The sequence below is a fragment of the Heloderma suspectum genome, chromosome 2 (genome assembly GCF_057233095.1).
Source record: "Heloderma suspectum isolate Gila_16-S chromosome 2, 16-S_ref, whole genome shotgun sequence".
Classification (NCBI taxonomy): Eukaryota; Metazoa; Chordata; class Lepidosauria; order Squamata; family Helodermatidae; genus Heloderma; species Heloderma suspectum.
In genome coordinates this window covers 84267021-84288318 of record NC_139459.1, presented here as the reverse complement: position 1 = coordinate 84288318, position 21298 = coordinate 84267021, and the positions used below count along the sequence as shown (strand labels likewise).

The window sequence follows — 21298 nt, the reverse complement described above, 5'->3', positions numbered from 1 at the left end:
ATGTAGTGATGGCCACCAATTTGGATGGCTTTAAAAGCGGGTTAGATAAATACCTGGAGAAGGTTATAAATGGCTACTAGTCCTGATGGCTATGTGCCACCTCCAGTACCAGAGGCAGTGAGCCTATGTATACCAGTTGCTGGGGAACATGGGTGCGAGGGTGCTGTTGCACTGATGGCCTGCTTGTCGGTTCCTGGTCAACAGCTGGTTGGCCACTGTGTGAATAGAACGCTGGACTAGATGGACCCTTGGTCTGATCCAGCATGGCTCTTCTTATGGAATAGACAAGGATTTGTTGTTGACTAATGAATTCTGGCTTATTTTGGAGCAACTAGCTGGTTTCACATGTCACACAAAGCTCTCTACTTCTGGTATGTTTTACACACTCACACACTCAAGGGAAGAACAAAGCAGGAATGAATGGGCTTGCCTTTACCAGCAGATTGCTCATTCATAGTAACAAGGATAAGCTGGCAGATAGATCAGGAGGAACTCTGTTTTCTTAACATGCCTAGTTTGGCCCTAGTTGGATGTTGAAAGCAATGGAATAGGGGTTTGTTACAAGTAAGTCTCACCAATTTGAAAATGCTGAGCCATGACTAAAGTGGCTCAGTTTTTGCTAAAGTGCCAAATATGTCATCATCATATATAATTTTGCAATGGGCAAGAATTAAAGCAGGGCATCACTCCTTTTAAACTGGTTAAAAATATTCACTCATCTATATTATGATCAACCTTGCACATCTCTCCACAGTGCTATATTTTAAAGGCCTTAGATCAATCTTTTAATTGCTGTTATTTTTTGCTTCACTTACCAACAGTATCACATGGTTCATCTTTATGTACACAGAAATCCTTCCTAAAATTGGGAGAAAAAAAGACAAACCCTTAAGAAAATATTGCTGTCATATCATTAATGATTATGTAAACCATTTACATATCTTAATGGCTGAATAAATGACAAGACTCCTCTATTCCAAAAAAAAAAATATACCGAAGGAAATCCTGAAATTAAAAAATTTCAAAATTAAACCTACTTAGAGCACAATCCTATGCATGTTTAGACAGAAAAAAAGCCTTAACAATTCCCAGCACGACCCAGCCAGCATGGCTGGCTGAAGGGATGCTGGAAGTTGTAGGACTTTTTTCTGTCTAAACATGCTTAGGATTGCACCTTTAGGCTGCAATTCTGTACACAGTTACTTGGGAGTAAACCCCATTGAACTCAATGGGCCTTAATTCTGAGTAGACATACACAGCACTGCACTGTTAAGAGATGTAAAATTTATCAAAATTTTGAACCCATGGGGAAGAAAAACAGGTTTTTTCGTTGGGTTTTTTGGAGCGAAAAACAGAAATTTGGGGGGAAATTGAAAAATATGCAATACTTATTTTTATCGCTTATTTTTAGTCACTTTGTATTATGTATAACATGTACTATTTATAACTTGGTTTGTTCATAAAATTATAATTAAACGTTTAAAAGTTTAGAAGTACATTTAGTTAGTAAGGGTGCAATCCTATCTGGATAGTTGCCAGCCTTCAAAATCGGAGGCTACTGACTACCCTATGCAGGTCAGCTGGAGCACGGGAGGGATCCTCTCCTCCGTGCTCTGCCCATCCTGCATTTTTGCCTAGATGGGCAATTTTTCCATCTAGGCATGGCTTCAGGGAGGGGGAGGGAAGGGGCCTGGAGACCCAATAGGAAACTGTGTAAAGCAACTTCCATGGTCTCCTCCCCTCCCTGCCCCCAGGACCACCCCCTTTCCCCATCTTCGCACTCTGTTTCCGAAAGCAGAGACGTAGCCAGCACAGAGAGAACCACATCGTCTATGAGGAGGCAGAAGAGAAGTGGGGGAGGGGAGTGTCATTTCTGGGAACCGTGGTCAGAGCCCTGACGCCAACCTTGGTTCCCAGAAACCAAACAATCCTGTGGTCCTCTAGACACTGTCTAGTGGCCATAGGATTGCTCTCTCTGTATGTAATTACTTGATGAAGAAACTATACTTCTTAATGTAATATACCAAGCATAATTTTATGAGAACCCCAAGTCATACATAATACATTTTAGATTCCTATTTTATGTCTGACCAGAAAGAACTTCAGCATGTAGTCCCTGAAAGATCTGAATCATCCTAGAAGCCAAAGGAAGCAGGAAGAGCTGGAGGCAGAAGAAGACTAGCAAACAGCATCTGTTCCCATTTGTGAGGAATTGACTGGAGTGGAGGTTAGAGTAATCTAGTCTAAAGGAAAAGCTACTGAGAGCTTATTTAGCTATGGCAGACTCTATTACCTATTTGGAATTGCAACCAAACATATTTAATGAATGAAATGTAAATATTTTAAAAAGTCTCCAACAAAGCAAATGGGATTTCAGGAAGCAAAAGTAAAAGATTTAATCTTCTCCTCCCAGTATGTTCTGATCCCAATCCATATCAGGACCACATGCAATTACTCATGAGTAAGAATGCAAAAGAGTGGTCAGCTACACACTACATAATTAACTTAATGTGTAGTTTTGACCCTCAGCCTCAGAACTTGGAACTGACACATATTATTTCCCTTTTCACCCTTGCCTCCATAGGCCTTCCCACTTTCATTATAACTGTGTCAAATTTGTTTACTAATTTAAACATATAAATCCCGCCTTTCTGTGATTAAAAATCAAACTGAAGGCAGCTTACAAATAGATTCACAAAAATGAAGAACAAACAGTAAAACAAAACAAAGAGCAAAAAGCACCACATCATAAAGCATCATCATAACATTTTAGATTGTAAGCGCCTCACTTACAGTATCATTTACACTGATGTCTTCTATAAATTCAATATATTAAATAAGAAAATTATCTAATTTTTTGTTTTAATCAAGTGAAAAACATACTTAATAGGTATCGTTATTCTTTGAATATTGCATTAACAACTCATTTAGTTCTCATACAACATAATGAAATGAGATGTAATGTGGATATTAGAAATCTAATCCCACACAGTTTACTAGTGTGGACTAGTGGAATACGTGCAAAATTGAGATTTCCATGACTTCTCTGAATTACATTTTGTAGCCAGCTGATATACTCTTACCCAGTCTCTATAACAGATATGACATTACATATACACCATTAATGCGACACGTGAGCCCTGTTTAGGGCTTAGGCCTGAAAAAGGTAGAGAAATGCATGTAAGGGGCACAGGACCATGTCCCCTGGCTCCACCTCCAATGCCCCCATTCATACTCAACTCTTGCCCTTCCCACATTGTGTGGGGAGGTCTGAAAGGGCTTTGACTTGCATTCACTGGAACGCAAGTAGAAGCCTCCATGTGATCAGGAATCCTGCTTTACCAGAGTTCCTGATCATGCAAAGGCTTCTACTCACATTCAAACAGATGCAAGTGGAAGCTCCCTTCCTACTTCCCTGCTCAATGTAGGGAAGTCAGAGGCTGAAATGGTAGATGTAATGCCCAAAATTGCCTTAAATCAACACTACATCATTAGACAGCTAAAGCACTAAAGAGCAAGTGATGCATGAGCTTTTCTTGCTATGATGCATACCATCTCCCTATAATCTAGGAGGGTCTCTAATATTAATAAATAACTAATTATACCAAAGTCTGCTCAGATAGTGTAACTGGCACCACTTCCAGTTTGGCATATTCCCCTGGCTGGATCTTTATAAATCCAGTCACAGTAGGCAGGGTTAAGGAAAAGGCATTGTGGAGGAGGTCTGTATGGAAGTAATCTCGAAAACCACACCACATCATTCAGTAAATGCTCAAAATGAGTTAAAAATGGGCATAAAGGCAGGGATTACAAATGGAAAATAAGGATCAACATAAGGGGCATCTCTACACCAGCCTAAAATCCTGCATTTAAAACGGGGCTTTCTGCTTCCGTTTTAAATGCAGGGTCACAACGACTCCCTTTTTCATGCGCTTCCTTTCCCCCCACCCCTTTCCCCCCACCCCTTTCCCCCCACCCCTTTCCCCATATCTGAGTCTTTCATTATCTTTTATTGATCTCACTCCTCTTCTTGCCGCTTTTCCTCTTTTCATGGAGGGAACTCAAGCGGAACACAACAGGGTAATTTGATAGTTCATTATCTGCAATCTATTTCAAAACGGAACAAAGGGCATTTAGTGCAGGAGACGCCTTGAATGATCACAGCGTCATGTAAAGAGCCCACAAACTTCTGTGAATGAGCAACCCCAATTGCAGGATAAAAGCTCCGTGTGAAGGAGCCCACAGAATATATAACAACAGCAAATGAACATTTTTACAACCTATAACACTAACTCTAACCCTGGAGTCATTTAAAGGGTAGTACAACTAGGTAGGGGTGTGTGTGTGTGTGTGTGTGTGTGAGAGAGTGAGAGAGAGAGAGAGAGAGAGAGAGAGAGAGAGAGAGAAGCCCTCTTCAGGCATTCTCCTGAACACACGAGGGCTTAAACTAGGGTCAGGGCAAGCATGTGTGACCCTGACCTAGTCCTCAATTAAAGCCAGATTTCCCCAACCTGGTGCCTTCCAGATGTTTTAGATGACAATTCCCAGCATTCCTGGCGATTGGCTATGCTAAATGGAGCTGATGGGATTTGAATTCCAAAACATCTGGAGGGTACCAGGTGGGGGAAAGCTGGTTTAAGCCCTCACACATTTAGGAGAATGCATGAAGAAGGTTAAGGACAGGCTTAGATCGAATCCAGCATCTTCTCTCTTAGGGTTACCACCTACTCCCAAACTGACAAATCGTGAAACCCAGCTCTCGGTGAGGCTCTGTTTTCTCCGCCTCCCCATCCTGATTCTCTCATGGCGAGGAGCCTCCCTCTTGACAGACAGCTTCTCAGGCTTGCCTGATCACTTTGTTTAAACTTGCTATTTTAGGAACAGAGAAGCATAATGACATAAGAAGAAAAAATAATGATGTGAATTACAATTTAATTGGTTTAATCAGGAAAGTAACCAACTAGAGTGTAAGTTGATTAATTGGTGGGGAAAAACATAATTACCCAATAATTAAGGGCATACTTTGGGTTTTTTTAAAAACTCTTCAAGTTATGATGTACCACAGTAATAGGAAATGAAAAATAAGACTTTTCTTCTAAACAATGAATGGTATCTTTTGCTTATTGAATTAGAAATTGTCTCACACACTCCTTCAGTGTCGCAAAGACGAACCGATATTGGGGTTTTGGTAACATTTCATTTATTGACATACTGCCCAGTATGTAAATTAATGTAAATTTATTTGCTTAAACAACCAGCTGATTGGTTAACAGGCAGACAATTTACTCTTGTATGCTAATGGCGTTGCTGTGGACTGGACCCCAGCAGCTGTTTGAAATATTTGTAAAAAAAAAAATTCTAGCAAACCTGGATCACTTCATACTCCATGTACCCCTCAAGAACTATAGGGTCAGTTTACCTGTGGCGTTTTGTCTCCTTCCATCTTTTTAATTAAAAAAAAACTAACTTTCTAAGATATCAGGGGTCTAATTTACATCTATTCAAATGAATAGGGAAGTGAAACTACCAAATACCTAAGTTAGGTGGGGTCCTTCCTATCCCCAGTAACTTCTCAAAGTAGGATAGGAAAGCTTAGTGTTTTGCCAGTGTCAAATTTCATTTTTTATGCAGTTACACCAGTTCAAGAGCACTGGACTATATTTTTTCTGGTTTTGTATATTTTTGTTATACATTCCTATGTGTAGAAAAAAATATATAATGGGCAGCAGGGATTCATTGAACTCCATGTGTACATTTTAATATAGGGTATTAATTCTGCTCCAAGTTGGCTTTACCTTACACAGGAGTTAACATTCTTATAGTGCAAACTTGCAACACTGATTTCTTATTTATAATGTGCTTATGGGGGAAACTGCTCTTAGGCTATTGGGGTACATTGGACCCTTTTCTGTTATTTACCATGAGACTTAGGCATTTGAGGGGTTCTGTTTTGCTTCCTCCTCTGTTCAAAGAAAAGAGAGATCCATGAAGGAAACAATACGAATAAATATGGAAGAGTGGAGTTATCTATTTTTAACCTCTATGACAGAACTCAGGGTACCAGCTGACAACATGTCAGTATTTGTCTAAAGTACATACCGCAAGAAACCAATTCTGCTGATAAGGTTGATGCAAAGATATTAGTAATTTGATACTAGTCCAATGAATGCAAGCTTGAAAAAAGCCGAGGAGTGTCATGAACGCACCTACATAACTGTCATTAACATTAATGTTAATACGTTCTTCAAGAATGAGAAGGGGGATAAAAAATGTTCAATATAAAAGCTCGAAAATAGAATGGAATTGTACTTTTCAAAATTTTGAGATTTGCATTTATACAACCTAATTCGATAGACTATGTGCAGGCTGATGCTTTCATTTTGGCTGATTTTTGTTCTGGTTGAAACATACTTCCAAAAGTTTAATTATGAGAGTTTAGGGAAATAGAACTGTTAAAGTCTTGGCAACAGTGAAGTGCACTTTTGCATCTTGTTTTGCACTGAAACAAATGTAAAACATCTCCTAATTTCCAAGAATAAGGACTGTATTCCTTTGAGAATAGGCTGCCCAGTAAAAGTTTATGATACTCTAGATACACCTATAAATGATTCATTATTGATCTGTTTCCTCATTTCTACACAGGACAGTTGTAGGAGGATCATCATGTAGCATGTGAATCTTAAGCCTGTATAAATCCTTCAAGAGGATTTGGTATTATCTGAAATTAATCGGCGCAATAGCCAGCATTTGCAATTTTCCTGAAAATGTAGTGGACCAACAGTACAAAATAACCAGGAAAGCCTGGAAGCATACATTTAATTTCAACTTTAATTAAACCATGCATAAATATGTACCTGCTAGAGAATATTTCACAGAAAGGCACACGCACACTCACACACTCGATATACCCTAATTTCCCTTCCCTCCTCTTTTCTACGGCCCCTGAACTTTATTATCCCTAGCTCTTCTCCCCACCCCTCAGTTTCACCCAGCCTCTCAACTCCAAGCCACCTGCCTTTCTCATCCAAAATTCTCCACCCTTTTGCCCTTCACTACCAACCCCTCAGTTTCTAGTCTTCTCACCTCTATATACAAGCTGTTGCTCTTCACTGTAAGGTGGGACATTTTCTCTTATGTCAATTTGCTAGTGAAGAGGGCAGCCAGTCTGCTATGAAGCAGCTCCACTTGAGAGGAACTTGGACAACCTGAAGTGTTTTTCCTCTCCGTCCTTTGTCCTTCAAAGAGAGCACAGCTCTGTTGGCTGTTTACTGTGCTTAGAATGACAGAGGATGGGAGAAAGCCAGGCTCAGCATTGGATTTTTCTTACCCTCTAAGAGGGCGTTTTCTGCCCCAAACACATTTTTGCGAACCTACAGGGCCTGAGTATTGTATCAAGCTCTGAAGAAATTGTCTTCACCTAGTAGAAATATTTAAATCATCAGATAACATTGTTGTTGTTCAGTCGTTCAGTCTTGCTGAACAATAAAAATAAATGTATATGTAATAAATGAGAAAGGTTGTAGTTCACCTACATGCAGTCATGTTTACTAAAACACCAAGCTCCATTTTATGCTATATTTAATAAAATAATAAAATACTGTTTTAATCTGAATAGTACATGGTTGTATAGATTAAGCATTAAATTTAGGATTATACAGTTACACAGTCAGGAGGCAGCAGAAGCTATATACCACTATACACTACACCATAGTCTTACGTGTTTCATTTAGACATCTCTGGCTTGAAGCACAATGGACACTACCAACTCTCACTGTCATAGCTCCCACTTTGCTGGAAAATGTTGCCGTAACTGGACATGAAATATGAAATATGTCCAACCTTTTGATTGAAAGCAATAAAACTTCATTCAGTATTGCTGACTTAACATTTGCTTGCTTCACATTCATAGTGCCATAACTCCCTCTCTCTCTCTCTCTCTCTCTCTCTCTCACACACACACACACAGAGAGAGAGAGAGAGAGAGAGAGAGAGAGCGCTAAAACTTTCAAATCCCAGATTGCTGCTAGGCTAGTTTTTAACACATATCTACTCATAACATATATTTCTAAATTTTCAAATCAAATGCTACATTATTCTGTTCTACCTTCTCATTTAAGTTACTACCAGTTCTTTCTCTAGACTAATATCACAGTCTGGAGGCCAAAATAAGGCAGCACTCAGCTCTTTCACTATCAGGGCAAGCCTACATCTTTTACAAGTGAATTACCAAGCTTATAGAGGGAGTAACAGGCCTTTATTCAAGTGGGAGTACAGTAAAACTTTTAAGAGATTTATGACAGATTTCTAAAGCTTAAATGAGATGACTAATGGCAGAAAAGAATCTGAGGCAAGAATGGGCAACTACTAGTCTGTCATTTCCATAAATTATACTTTACTCATAAACTTTTAAATCTATTAAATACAGGATTGGAAGAGGTCCTTGGGGCAATGGAAAGCTTAAATATTCAGTTCCTCGAGATAAAGCCTACTATTATACAGGTATCTCTTCAAAGAAATGAATAAAATAGACAGCTAGGTATGTGAAGGGGGAACACATAACAAATGACAAGAAAAATACAGCAGATGAGAATTATATATGAAAACTCTCCTATCTAATTTTAGTGGGAAAGTACTTGAGATAGCTATTTAGATTAAACTTAATTTTTACCTGCAATTTAAAGTAAAAACAAATATTAGGAGAACAAAAATTAAAGTAACAAATTACAATATTTTTAATTAATCTGAAATATGGTTCATCTTAAACCTTTACCTTTATGATTAATCTTAAACCTCACTGCTGCAAATTTAGGATATAAAAAGACTTTTTCCTAGATTAAAAATGAAGGTTCAAGTATGTAAATACAGAATAAAGGGTGTATTTACAAGCAAATGCTTCATTTCTATGAAAGCTAAAGAAGGATTCCACATGAGAAGGATATTTTTGGTATTAGCAAAGCCCATTGTTTCTTTGATTTGACATGAGAACTTCTCCAAGACAATAAGCTCCCACACCTTGTATAATCACTGGATCATAGTGCAATCCCATTCATGTTTATTCAGACATAAGGCCCACTAAGTTCAATGGGACTAACTCCTTAAGAAATGGGATGCAGCCTCAGTGACAGAATTTTATTAGGCATCCGTACCACCAAAGGCAGAGCATCCATGTACTGAGAGTTTCCTGTAGGGAATAACAGTTTTCCCCCCTTTCTTCTAAGCATGCGTATGGGCATTCAGTACTCCAGACTTATTGGAAGTAGGAAGCCTGTGTGCATTTCTTTTACCCCTATCTAGCTTGTCCCCTCTGCACCTTGACCGAGTGGAGGGGAGGAGCGATGAGGGTCATGGAAAGTGAGCACAGGCCTGTCTTTCCCCCAAATGGCATGGCACACTAAGTGTCCTTTGCTGTGGGGGACAAGGGCTCTATCATAACCTATGGGAATCCCTTTGAACATAAGCAGTGTTCTCCTGTGAACCGGATCAGGTTCATACCCATAATTTCTAAAGAGCATGATCTAGCCAAGATGAAGCACTTGTGCTTAAATATCTCTCCCTGGAAAAACAGCGCTTGTAAGAGCTTAACTGTGGCTGAATGATGCCACTTCTTTGGATTTTTTCCTCATTTATCTATTTGTCACATCACCATTATCTATAGAATTTACATATTTGCACAGCAATAAAACCAGAACTACTACCACAGTGCTTCCCATTTGTGTGGGATTCCTGGAGATGGTCCTTGCACATTTTAGAATTTTGGTAACATGCTTTCAAAATGACATAACTTGTAGTTCCAGTTACAGCTCATATTGCCTTCTATACCATACTAGCAAAATCTCCTATTTTTGTATCACTGTCTCTGTATTAGGATGTTGGAAGAATTGCTTGCCTATGCTGGATTCTTTATCGTAAACATAACTCCTCCCCCCCCCCAACCTAAGGATGTTTTCAATACATTGCATTATCACAGTACATCCATAATGACTTTAATTGTGTGTTTTAAAAAAAATACAGCAAACTGTGGGGGACAACTAACAAACTGAGGGTGGCAAACATCTTGTTGAAACACATTCCTCTTTAAATCTCAATGTTTTAATGCTGCAGGTTAAAATATTTAGGCCACTTTTGAAGATTAACTATCCTGAAGCTCATGTCAGAACACTTAAAGCAATTATTCTACAAGAATTCTCTTTTCTTTTCCACAAGACCAGCCTTTCCCAACATGGTGCCCTCGAGATACTTTGGACTACAACTCAACAATCCTGACCACTGGCTATGTTAGCTGGGGCTGAGGGGATTGAAGTACAGAATATCTGGAGGACATCAAGCTGGGGAAGGTTGCACAAGACTTTATCTCTCATGCTTCTAGCAGGCAGATAAAGCCTGGCTTCAGTGATGCTAAGGTGCTTGCCCACAGGATAAAATGAATCAATTGCCAGCACTTAACACCCCTTCCCCCACCATACACTAGTCTTTATCCCCTATAATGCCCCACAGTGACTGCTGTCAAAGTGGGGAGTCAAAGTAAAGCTTTAGGCATACCAAACTGAAAGTCCGAATAGTTCCTCCTCAGACCTGTGTATAATATATGATAAGCAAAATGTGCAACACTAATTTAAACTAAATTATCATCTGTAATCATTTAATTGGTTGGCCAGGAAAAAAGATCTTCCCTCAGGCAAGAGAAAGGGAAATGGTGATTGAATAGAGCACTCAGGTGCTGTAGAGTAACCATGATTTCCTGACCAGAATGACATGCAAAACTCCATATGGTCAGAATACTGAAAATGTTCAGTTTCAGCCCTTGCGTCTGCTCTTCATGGCTGTAACTTTTCATCCGTTAATGTGCAGTGACTGTACAGATTGCCATCGATAACACATTTTCAAATATTACAAATATATGGCAAATCTTCATATATCTTATTCAGCTCTTTAAAAAAAACAACCCCAAAACAAATTGAGATAGTGTGGATTTTTGGTTTCTTTTTGAAATAACTGAAATAGAGTTGCTTCTGAGGAACATTTATAATACTTGGAACACACTAGGCAATAAATTGTCTTCTGTGCATCTTTTGACATTGTCTTCTCAATCCCTTTCATTCCTGCCTTGTCTTCTTTTGCCTGTTTGTTGAATGTTTGATCACAGATTGGCATATCAGAAGATGAAATCCAATGTCGCACAACCTGGAGTCTGATTGCATGACGGCACTTTCTCCTCTTCTCCTCAGCCCTGTAGGCTACTATGCCCCTCACATAATCTTATTCAGAAGGTCCCCCAACCCTCCAGAGCAAATTTTGCAGACATGCGGGGGAGAGGGGTGTTGCAGGGCATAGGAGGAATTGCTTCCCTCCCTGTTCACTGACAGAAGCAGTTCCATAGCAGGAAGACTTAACTGGATACCAACCAGAGTGCCTACAGAACTTTGCAACAGGCTCTCTGTCATTACTATAAGTGAGGAAAATTTGCAATTTACCTGGTGATTAATATGGCTGCGTCTACTGGTGACACGTCTTCACCCCAGCTTGTTGACATCTCTACATGGATGTCATTTTTCTTACCAAATTCTTCGTGTTGCCATTTGCAAAAACTCTCCAGCATTTTTTCACCATGATGTCCAATATACATGTCTGTCTGAAAGTTGTAATGCTTAGTTTACTGTAATGTATGTATCTGCATGGCTTTTTATAACAAAAAAATTGTCCCCAAATTATACATATATTAACAGAGAACTTTGTTTCAATATAAATATTCAAATATCTGTTGCTAAACCACAATCTTGGTTTCAAATATATATTGCATTAAAACCACCATAATGCTCCCCCTCCCAGCTTACTGTAAACCTTTATTTAAATAAAAGTCCTACTTATCTAAACTTTTGATTGTTCAAATATTTTTATTTCCCTCAGGTAATCTGGATAAACAGAATCATACTGTTTACAGAGCTGTTTGACCTGACTTACATTTTTTTAAGATACATACACAGACTGTTCTGTATACCTTCAAACAGCTTCAGAGATTAAAGTGCAATGTTCAGCTATCATTAAGTTTGAAGTTATATCCTGGTTTGGGGGTATCTTGTACATCCATGCAATAACTGTATTTGTTTCATCATCATCTGACTAACATTGCCAAACTAATTCCCATTGTGCATTGAAAGCTGCTCCTGCAGCAGCATATTGAAATAGATGAGGAAACCTACACAGACCTGAACACAAACTTACTTTGTGTTCCCAGTGGAGTGTACATACAGTTTCAGAATGGAATGATAGTGTCCAAACATAATTTATAATATATGGCAACAACAACTGGGCACAATGCAGGATTAGAATGTTTTATCAGGCAAATTTATTTATTAATTAAATTTATATCCCACCTTTCCACCAAAAATGGCACTCAAAGCAACTAATAATAACATCAATATTAAAACAAATTAAAAACACAACAATTAAAGAAATAAAAAGCATCAAATCCATTAAAAAACCCTTGCAGACATGCCAAAGCCCTATCTGAATAAAAATGTATTTGCCTGCTGGCAGAAGGACAACAGAGAGGGAGACAATCTAGCTTCTTTATCTGGACAGAGGCAGCCTAGCTCTGGTTATCCATGCTCTGATAACCTCTTGTCTGGATTACTGCAGTGTTATACATGGGGGTGCCTTTGAAAATGGTCCAGGAACTTCAGCTGGTCCAGAATAGGGCAGCAAGACTGTTAATGGGGATTGGCCAATGTGATCATATTACGCCAGTACTTTTCCATCTGCACTGGCTGCCAGTCCATATCCAGGCCTGATTCAAAGTGCTGGTATTAACATTCAAAGCTCTGAACAGCTTGGGGCCAGGTTATCTGAAGTGTCGTCTCCTCCTGCCCAGGACCTAAGATCATCTTCAACAGTCCTTCTCCAGGAGCCCCTGCTTAAGAAAGTGAGGTGGGTGCTACCAAGAAGAGGGCCTTTTCTACTGTGGCACCCCAGTTGTGGAATGGGCTTCCCAGAGAGGCTCACCTGGCACCTATGTTGTGCTTTTTCCTGTGCTAAAGACCTTTTTATTTTCCCAGGCATTTTAGTCTTTTAGTTCTGTTGTTTTAAATCTGTTATTGTATTTTAATCTCTGCACTGCTGCTAGGTTTTATTTTGGTTTGTATCTTTATACTGTAGTTTTACTGTTACATTTCATATTGTATTTTATTATGTATTTTGTGGTTTTAATTGTTGTGAACCGCCCAGAGAGCTTCAGTTATTGAGCAGTATAGAAATGTAATAAAAAAAAGAGTTTCCCTTTGCATAGAGTTCCAGCCTGAGAGGGGCTACCGAGAAAGCCTTCTCTGGCATCCCCACCCTCCCCAGAGAGGTTTGCCTGACACCTATGCTGTTATCTTTTCAGCACCAGATGAAATGTCTTATTCTCCCAGACATTTTCATATTTCAGTTTGGGTTGTTTTAAATCTGTTATTGCATTTTTAAATCTTTACACTGTTGCTGGGTTTTACTTTGGTTTTGTAGTTTTAAATTTTTAAGTTTTATATTATATTTTATCACACTGTATTTTCTGGGTTTAAATGTTGTGAACTGCTCGGAGAGCTTCAGCTATTGGGCAGTATAGAAATGTAATAAATAAGTACAAAAAAAAAATTAATAGCCAGTTAAGTTGTTGTAACAAGGCGTCACGTGCTTCCTGTAACCGGCCCCAGTCAATAGTCTGGCTGCAGTATCCTGGACCAGCTGAAGTTCAGAACACTTTTCAAAGGCATCCACATTTTAAGTTAGACTGTGCTAAAGTCCACAGCCAAACATTTCACAGCCAAGCCACCCCCCACCCCCATTCCGTCACTTGCAATGCCTTTTGCAATGCCTTGGAGCCTCTTCACAGCCCTCGTTCACACCATTTCTTTATTTCAAAATCATCTTCTCTGTCCTAGGAATAAGTGACTTCATCCTGTTGCCAATCAGATTTGGCAACATGACAACATCACTGAGAAGACAGAAAGCTAATTCAGAAAAAAATATTGCTTAGCTGGAAATAGACGCCCGTGAAGCAACAGTCAAGCAGAGGGCTGCTTTTTACTGCTTCGGAAAGGTTCAACAAAATGTGCCCTCCCTTTTTAGCTCCACCCTAACTATATGTCTTCAGGTACTGCACGTCCCTTATCTGTATTGTTGTTTATGCTAAAAAAACTTTACATGGAAAAGGTAAATGCAGTACTTTCTTACTGGAGTCTCATGAAGCAGAATGAGCTTAGTCACTCGAAGGTTCACTTGAACTCCAAGGCTCTTGTGTTGAAAAAGATTAAACACCTAAAAACAAGAAGAAGGGAAGAATGGAGTTAAAATATTAGTAGAAAGCTAGTAACTTTAAAATCACAGAATGATGGGAACAGCATCATAATGTTGTTATCTGATTAGTTGTTCTGGGGGGGTTTCCCACAGTGGCCCCCACACAGCAGTCTGGTCTGGGCATAGGATGGGCGGGGAGGCCATCTACATTTGCACACACAGATCAGCCTTCTTTTGTTGAAATCAGAATATCATGTTCATATCAGAGCACACACAGAACTTTATATTAATGGAACATGCTATTGGGCTCTGTTTTTTTCTGAACTTCCACAGGATATCATACTGAACTAATATAATGAGGCTGGGGTGGGGAAAAGACAGATTGTTATATCTCATAACCTGCCTATGCCAACCTAGCTGACAACGACTCCTATGGTCCGAAAAAAATGGTCCTGCACTGAAGATGGAGATGAACTCAGATATAAGTATTATCATAAGTGTACTAGTTAGGGTTCTGCTCCACACTGGGACTCTACTTTCCAATCCTAATGGCTCACACAATTAAGGCTATATGCTGTACTTTACTGACATTAAAACTGACTTTAATGTATTCTCTTGCTGGGAAGTTCAAAATTTCCCTACCATGTTTAGAATTGTTAGAATGAATCTCCTAGCTGCATCTGCTCCATGATATGAAACCATAGCTGGATCTGCAATGACTACAGTCTCCACATTATATTCTTGAGGTAATTTATAGGAATATCTCTTTCCTCGTCCACTTTCTGTTCCTTTTTGACCCTTGGATCTTCTTTTCTCTGCAACAGAAACAGGTGACACATAACAACATATGAAGTTGCCTTATGCAGACCATTCATCCATGGAGCTCAGTATTGTCTACCCTGATTGTCAGGAGCTCTTCCGTGTTTTAGACAGGAGCCTTTCCCAGACCTAAATGGAGGTGCCACGGATTGAAGCTAGGTTCTTCTGCATGCAAACCATATGCTCTATCAGTGACATAAAATCAGTGCATACTCTATTATCTTAGCAGAGGTGTTTCACCAAAATACATTGTTTTTGAAGGTTTTTGTTCAAACCTCTAACAGCTGCCAACATATAACTGGAATACATTTGAATCAATGATACAATGCAAATAAATCCAGTGTTACACTCCCCACTGTAATTTTTTGGTATAATTGGCATGTCAGTTCATTCTAGTCGGTATGTCTTAAAAAGAAAAGCCATGATCGACTATGTCCAATGGACAATCTACTGGCCTCAGCAAGATGCAGCAAGCAATTCATTGCTCAACTCAAGAGCAATTTGCCTTAGCATGGGATGAGTTCTATGCTGCTTTACATTCTCCTGGTTGCAACTCTGCTCTCCCCTTAACAAAGACTAATGGCCCCCATCCCCAATTATGGAACAATCTCCCCAGTGAGGCCTGCCTGTTATCTTTTCAGAGCCATGTTAAGACCTTCCTCTACTCTCAGGCATCAGACAGCCTATGATAGGGTTTTTAACAGGTCCTGGGATTTCTTATTGTTGATTGTTAAAACTCCCTCTGTGTGTGTATTTATATGCTTGCATGTAAATCGTTTTTATATTATGTTACAATATTGTATTTTTAAGATTTATAATCTTTGTAAACCACCCAGAGAGACTGGCTATTGGGTGGTACAGAAATGTAATAAACGAATGGGGGAAAAATGAAGATAATTAATGGTGTACACATAGTTCAATACAGCTTAAAAGATCTTAGAGCTACTTTATGTATTTACAGTAGAAGCTGGCACATATTATAGATGTAACCTCCCCTTGCATCCAGCTTGCCTGGATACAGGAGGGATTTTGTGGGGGGGGAGCAGAGATGGGGAGAACGCCATGGGCGTTCAGACGTGGCATCACCAGGAAGGGGAGGGGCTTACCAGCTGTGTTAGGCTGTGGAGCCCCTTCCTTCTTCTTCTTCATTGCGTGGCTGCAGAGTGAGGAGCATGCGCTTCTGCAGCCGGGTGAAGCAATGACAGCGTGGGCAGGAATCCTCAGCCTCCATGTCAGGTGGCTCCTTACTCTCGGCTCCTGTGAGCCATGGACAGCAGGCTCAGCCGGGTGGGGAGTAGACCAGCAAACAGCAGCAGCTCTGGTCTCCGTCTCTTCGGCAGTGGCATTCCTGCTCCCACCTCACGGCCTGGGGGTTCCTGCTGCGTGCACAGCTTTCATGGCAGGAAAGTGGCCTTCTGGCCCAGTCTGCTGGGGCCTGTAGACCTGAGGTTTGTTGGTGGGCCAATAGGGCCTCACCCCCCCCCTTTTCTCTTCAGGAATCAGTGGTGCAGCTGCTTTTGCAAGCCCCTTCCATTTGGACTCTTATCTGGCCTCGTTGTGTTTCCTACCTCCGCCACCCATTTCCCTGTGATTCGCTCTTCCTTTGCCGAATGGGCCTAAGTTTTTCCAAGTCTCCCCAGTTTCTTTTGTGGGGCGGGGGGGGGGGGTTGAGAAAAAGAAAAAAGGGGAAAGGAAAAAGAAAGAAAAAAGCACATTCACAGGCATAACTCATGGTAAGGAGTGGGGAACTCTGCTATAGCTGTTATTTTTGTGGTTGTTGTTTTTAACACAATTTTTAGGGAGTGGGGAACTCTGCTCTAGTTGTTGTTGTTGTTGTTTTCAATACAATTTTGTCTGGCTTAATGATGCCTCCTAAGAAGGGCCTTGGGGGAAAGAAGGGTAAAGGGAAGGCCCCCCACCCCCCAGCTAAGCACCATCTTCATAGGGCCGATTCATCTTCATCTGAGGAGGATGGCTTGGATATGACCTTAATCTTATCCAGGCTGGAGGCAGTAGAGAGGGATAAGAGGAGCCCAGCACCAGTCATCCCAGTGCAACAGGGTGTTCAGAATCCAGGTCTTGGGTGACCACAAGGCAGGCCCAGAAAAACCTATTGCTTTCTATTGCAGCAAGGCTCGATGCTATTGAGGCTACCTCCAATTCTGCTGCAGCGCAAGCATCATTGCCAATGGATCCTTCTTCCAGGAATCCTATCCCTGACCAGGCTCCTGTTCCTAATGTAGTTCCAGCCTCCTGCAAGTTTGCTTCCATATCTTCTGCCCCAGCAGACCCTGGCCCACGCCAGATTCCAGATTCGGTGGCAGCTTCTCCAGGCTCTTCTTTTCAGGCCTTGTTTGTAGCAGCTGCATGTGCTGTTGTTTGGCGTAGCCCAGAGGGTAGTGATTCTTCAGTTTCAGCTGAATCAGCCGGAGGAGATAGTGATTCGTAAACCAAGTTGATAAGGCTGCAATCCCAACTGGAGTGATATTTACCTCCCTGGATTATTACCTGTTACCGGCAACCAGGGAGAAAATATTAAAGGGGGAATTTGTAGATGTCTTTTCCTTATTATTCCAGGAGTCTGAAGCAAAGGATAAGGAGAAATCCAGCGATAAGGAGCAGGAGAGGGTCAGACGCAAGAAGGTATCCTGTACATAGGCCAATTGGTTGCCTGGTTTTCTTATTTATATGGGAGTCATACAACAAAAATATCTGGGGAGGAATTGGGTCCTGACTAAATATCTGAATATCATATACAGGGTCTATACTGAGTATGAGAATGGGGCTTGGTTGGTTTATGATGAATAATTTCATATGCGACCCACCTTGGACCCTGTCTTGCAGTGGGATGCTGAGGATCAGGACCTGTGGCTCCAGTTTATGACCCCAGCCAGGCCAGGCTTCGGGGACAGGTCAGATAGCGGCCACATAACATCCAAGCAGCTGCCCACTTTAGTCCCTAAGGTTGGCGTGGGGCAAGTGGTTCAACACCGCTTGTTCTGTTGGAATTTCAGTTCCAGGAGTGCCTGTTCTAAATCCCCTTGCAGGTTCCACCACTAGTGTTCCATTTGTGGGGAACAACATGCTTTCATTAGTTGCCCCAAGACTAGAGGTTTCTGGGGTCCCAATCAATCAAAGCCTGGACCAAGCAAGGGAAGGCAGCTGGAACATCCAACAGAGGCTGGTGGGCCAACTTACCACCTTATTGGCCCTGCCTGGGACTGTGTGGCTGCCAGTGAGAATCCACCCCCTGGCTGGAGCTGAAGAGGGAAAGAGAAAACTCCCCCAGGCTGATTATGGCTGATTTGAGCCGGCTGGGCCCAAGCTCCCTGGGAAGACTCTTATCTGCCCAGCTCTGAAGCAGGGTGGCAGCACCCCAAAGGCAGTGATGCCGAAGGCGGGGTTTCCCCTGTGGGGGGAGCCGCTTCGGGGGCGACGCAAGGGCCACCCCCCTAACACTGGGTTGACTGGTTCTTGTGGCTTCTACGTGTGGGTGTTGTTTGTTGTTTGTTTTGTGTCTGTTTTGCTTAGGATCCTGTTCTGTGCTTCGGTGAGAGGATATATGGCCAAGTCGGGGCACTTGAGGAGGCTCCAATTAGTGTGGTTAAGGGTCAAGGGAGATATGGCATTGGGAGGAGGGCTAGCCAGGTTAGGGGAACACGGCCCAGACAGTTAACAGCTGTGCCATGTTCCAGCCCTCCCCCCAACCACAGGCCTGGTGGTTGCCCTATCAGCCTGCCCTCTGGACTTCGGATGCTGCTTTTAAATGCCAGATCGGTTCAAAGTAAGACCTCCCTCATCCATGACTTAATAGTGTATGAGGCGGCCGATCTGGCATGTATAACCAAAACCTGGGTGGATGAGCAGGGAGGAGTTAGTCTCTCCCAGCTCTGCCCACTGGGGTGCTTGGTTCAGCATTAGGGAAGACCTGAGGGCCGGGGCTGGGGGGTTGCTATGGTCTATAGGAGTTTCATCTCCCTCTGCAGGCTCCCTATCCATGTGACTACTGGTGTGGAGCGTTTGCACCTTGTGTTGGGCCAGCGGGACAGATTGGGGACTCTGCTCAACAGACTCCCTATCTGACCTGACAGAGGTGGTCTCTGGTGCACTGTTGAGATCCCTCAGACTGTTGGTTCTGGGCGATGACAACGTTCATGGTGAGAGCACCTTGTCTGGGGCGGCTCAGGATTCCATGACCTCCATGATAACCATGGGACTGTTCCAACATCGGCCTGACGCAAGTAGCGGGGCATACTCTAGGCTTGGTTTTCACAACTGGACATGGAGATGGTGGACTGAAGGTGGAGGACTTTGCATCAGTCCCCTTGTCATGGTCAGATCATTACCTGCTGAGGTTTAGACTTACAGCTGGGGATGTACGAAAGTCACTTACCGTTTCGCGGATCTGCTTCGCGGTGGGGGGGGGAGGTGCTCCGTCCCTCCCTCCAGAATCCTCGACGGGGGGGGAAGGCGCTCCGTCCCTCCCCCCGGAGTCCTGCCCGGCTGGCTCCACAGAGCCACCGGCTGGCTCCGTCCGCAGCCGGACATCCGGCCGCTGGGCAGCAGGGATGCAAATGGCGGCTCCCGTAGCCGCTGCCATTTGCATCGTTGTATTTAACCGTGATAGGCTACGTAAATATTTACGTAGCCTATCACGGCAAAGTTTTTTTAAAAAAAATGCGTACGCAAATGGCAGCGGCTATGGCGGCCGCCATTTACGTTCCTTTTTTTCGCCGTTTTAGCCTACGTAAATATTTACGTAAGCTATTACGGTGGGGGGGGGAAAGGGGAACGCAAATAGCGTAGTGGACGCTATTTGCGTTCCCCTTTTTTTTGCCGTAATAGCTTACGTAAATATTTACCTAGCCTAAAATGGCAAAAAAAAGGAACACAAATGGCGGCCGCCATAGCCACCGCCATTTGCGTACGTGGTTTTTTTTTTACCTTGCTGTGATAGGCTACGTAAATACTTACGTAGCCTATCATTGCCTCCGCAGGGATGCAAAAGGCATACGTATTTACGTAGCCTATCATGTCTATGAAGCATTCGCTAGTCGGCGCAGACGGCAGCAGGTACGTGCTCCGTTTCGTGCGCGTGTAGTGGGTTGGGGGCTCCGTTACGGGCCCACTTTGTGGGGGGGGGCTTCGTTCCACCACAGATTTCAGGGGGCCAAATGCACTGGCATTCAGCCTCACGAGATCCATGGCGGAATTCTCTGCCACCCTTACTTACAGGAGCTTTTCCCCTCCGCAACGGGGGGGGGGGGACCTATTAAGATGGTCCACCCCCGGAGGCTAATGGATCCGGATGGTTTCCAGAGGACTCTGGGGAGATTTCTGGCTGATATGGTGAGCTCTCCTGTCGAAACCCTGGTTGATCTATGAAATGCAGAAATGACCCAGGCGGTTGATATGATTGCTCCTGAGAGCCCTCTCCTAAGTACAGCTTGAACTGCTCCATGGTATACCCCAGAGCTGAGAGCGATGAAACAAAATAGGAGATAGCTTGAGTACAGATGGAGAAGAACTCCTAGCGGATGCAATAGAATGCTGATATATGCCTATGGGTAAAGTATATTCAGGCGCAGTGAGGGCGGCAAAAAAAAATAATCTTGCTGCCTCTATTGAATCTTCTGTCTGCCATCCAGCGGAGCTTTTCAGAGTCATCCAGGGGCTATTACATGCCAGCCGTAAGGACGTGAGGCCTGCTGTAATGTATGTGCTAGGCACTTCCAGGATAAGATCTCTAGCATCCATCAGGACTTAGACTCCAGTGTTATAGCAGGTGAATCTGGTGAGGTATCCAGAGCACAGCCTTGTCCTGTTCTCCTGGTTGAGTTTCAGTTGGTACAGCTCGAGGACATTGACAAGGTGCTTGGACAGGTTCGTGCAACCACTTCCGTTCTGGATACTTGCCCCTCTTGGCTGATAAAAACTGGCAGGGAAGGAACAACTGGCTGGGCCAAGGAGGTGATTAATGCCTCTTTGTGAGAGGGGGTGGTCCCATGCTGCCTCAAAGAGGCAGCAGTGAAACCACTCCTAAAGAAACCCTCCCTGGACCTGGAAAATCTTAGTAATTTTAGGCCAGTGGCAAATGTTCCGTTCCTGGGCAAGGTTCTTGAGCAGGTGGTTGCCAACCAGCTCCAAAGACTCTTGGATGAGACAGATTATCTAGATCCATTTCAATCAAGGTTCAGGCTGGGTTTTGGCA

The 21298-nt window shown here is 42.4% G+C and overlaps 1 protein-coding gene across 1 annotated transcript in view; it reads right to left on the bottom strand.

The window, feature by feature from the left end:
- The window catches only part of ADAMTS19 (ADAM metallopeptidase with thrombospondin type 1 motif 19), a 171080-nt gene that overhangs the window by 105859 nt on the left and 43923 nt on the right, over positions 1–21298 (bottom strand). Inside the window, exons 4-7 of the mRNA XM_084834003.1 lie at positions 14911–15083; positions 14206–14289; positions 11472–11629; positions 816–859 (exon numbers count right to left, since the gene is read on the bottom strand). Of these exons, the coding sequence (XP_084690129.1) occupies positions 816–859; positions 11472–11629; positions 14206–14289; positions 14911–15083 (459 nt within the window). The remainder of the gene's footprint in view (positions 1–815; positions 860–11471; positions 11630–14205; positions 14290–14910; positions 15084–21298) is intronic.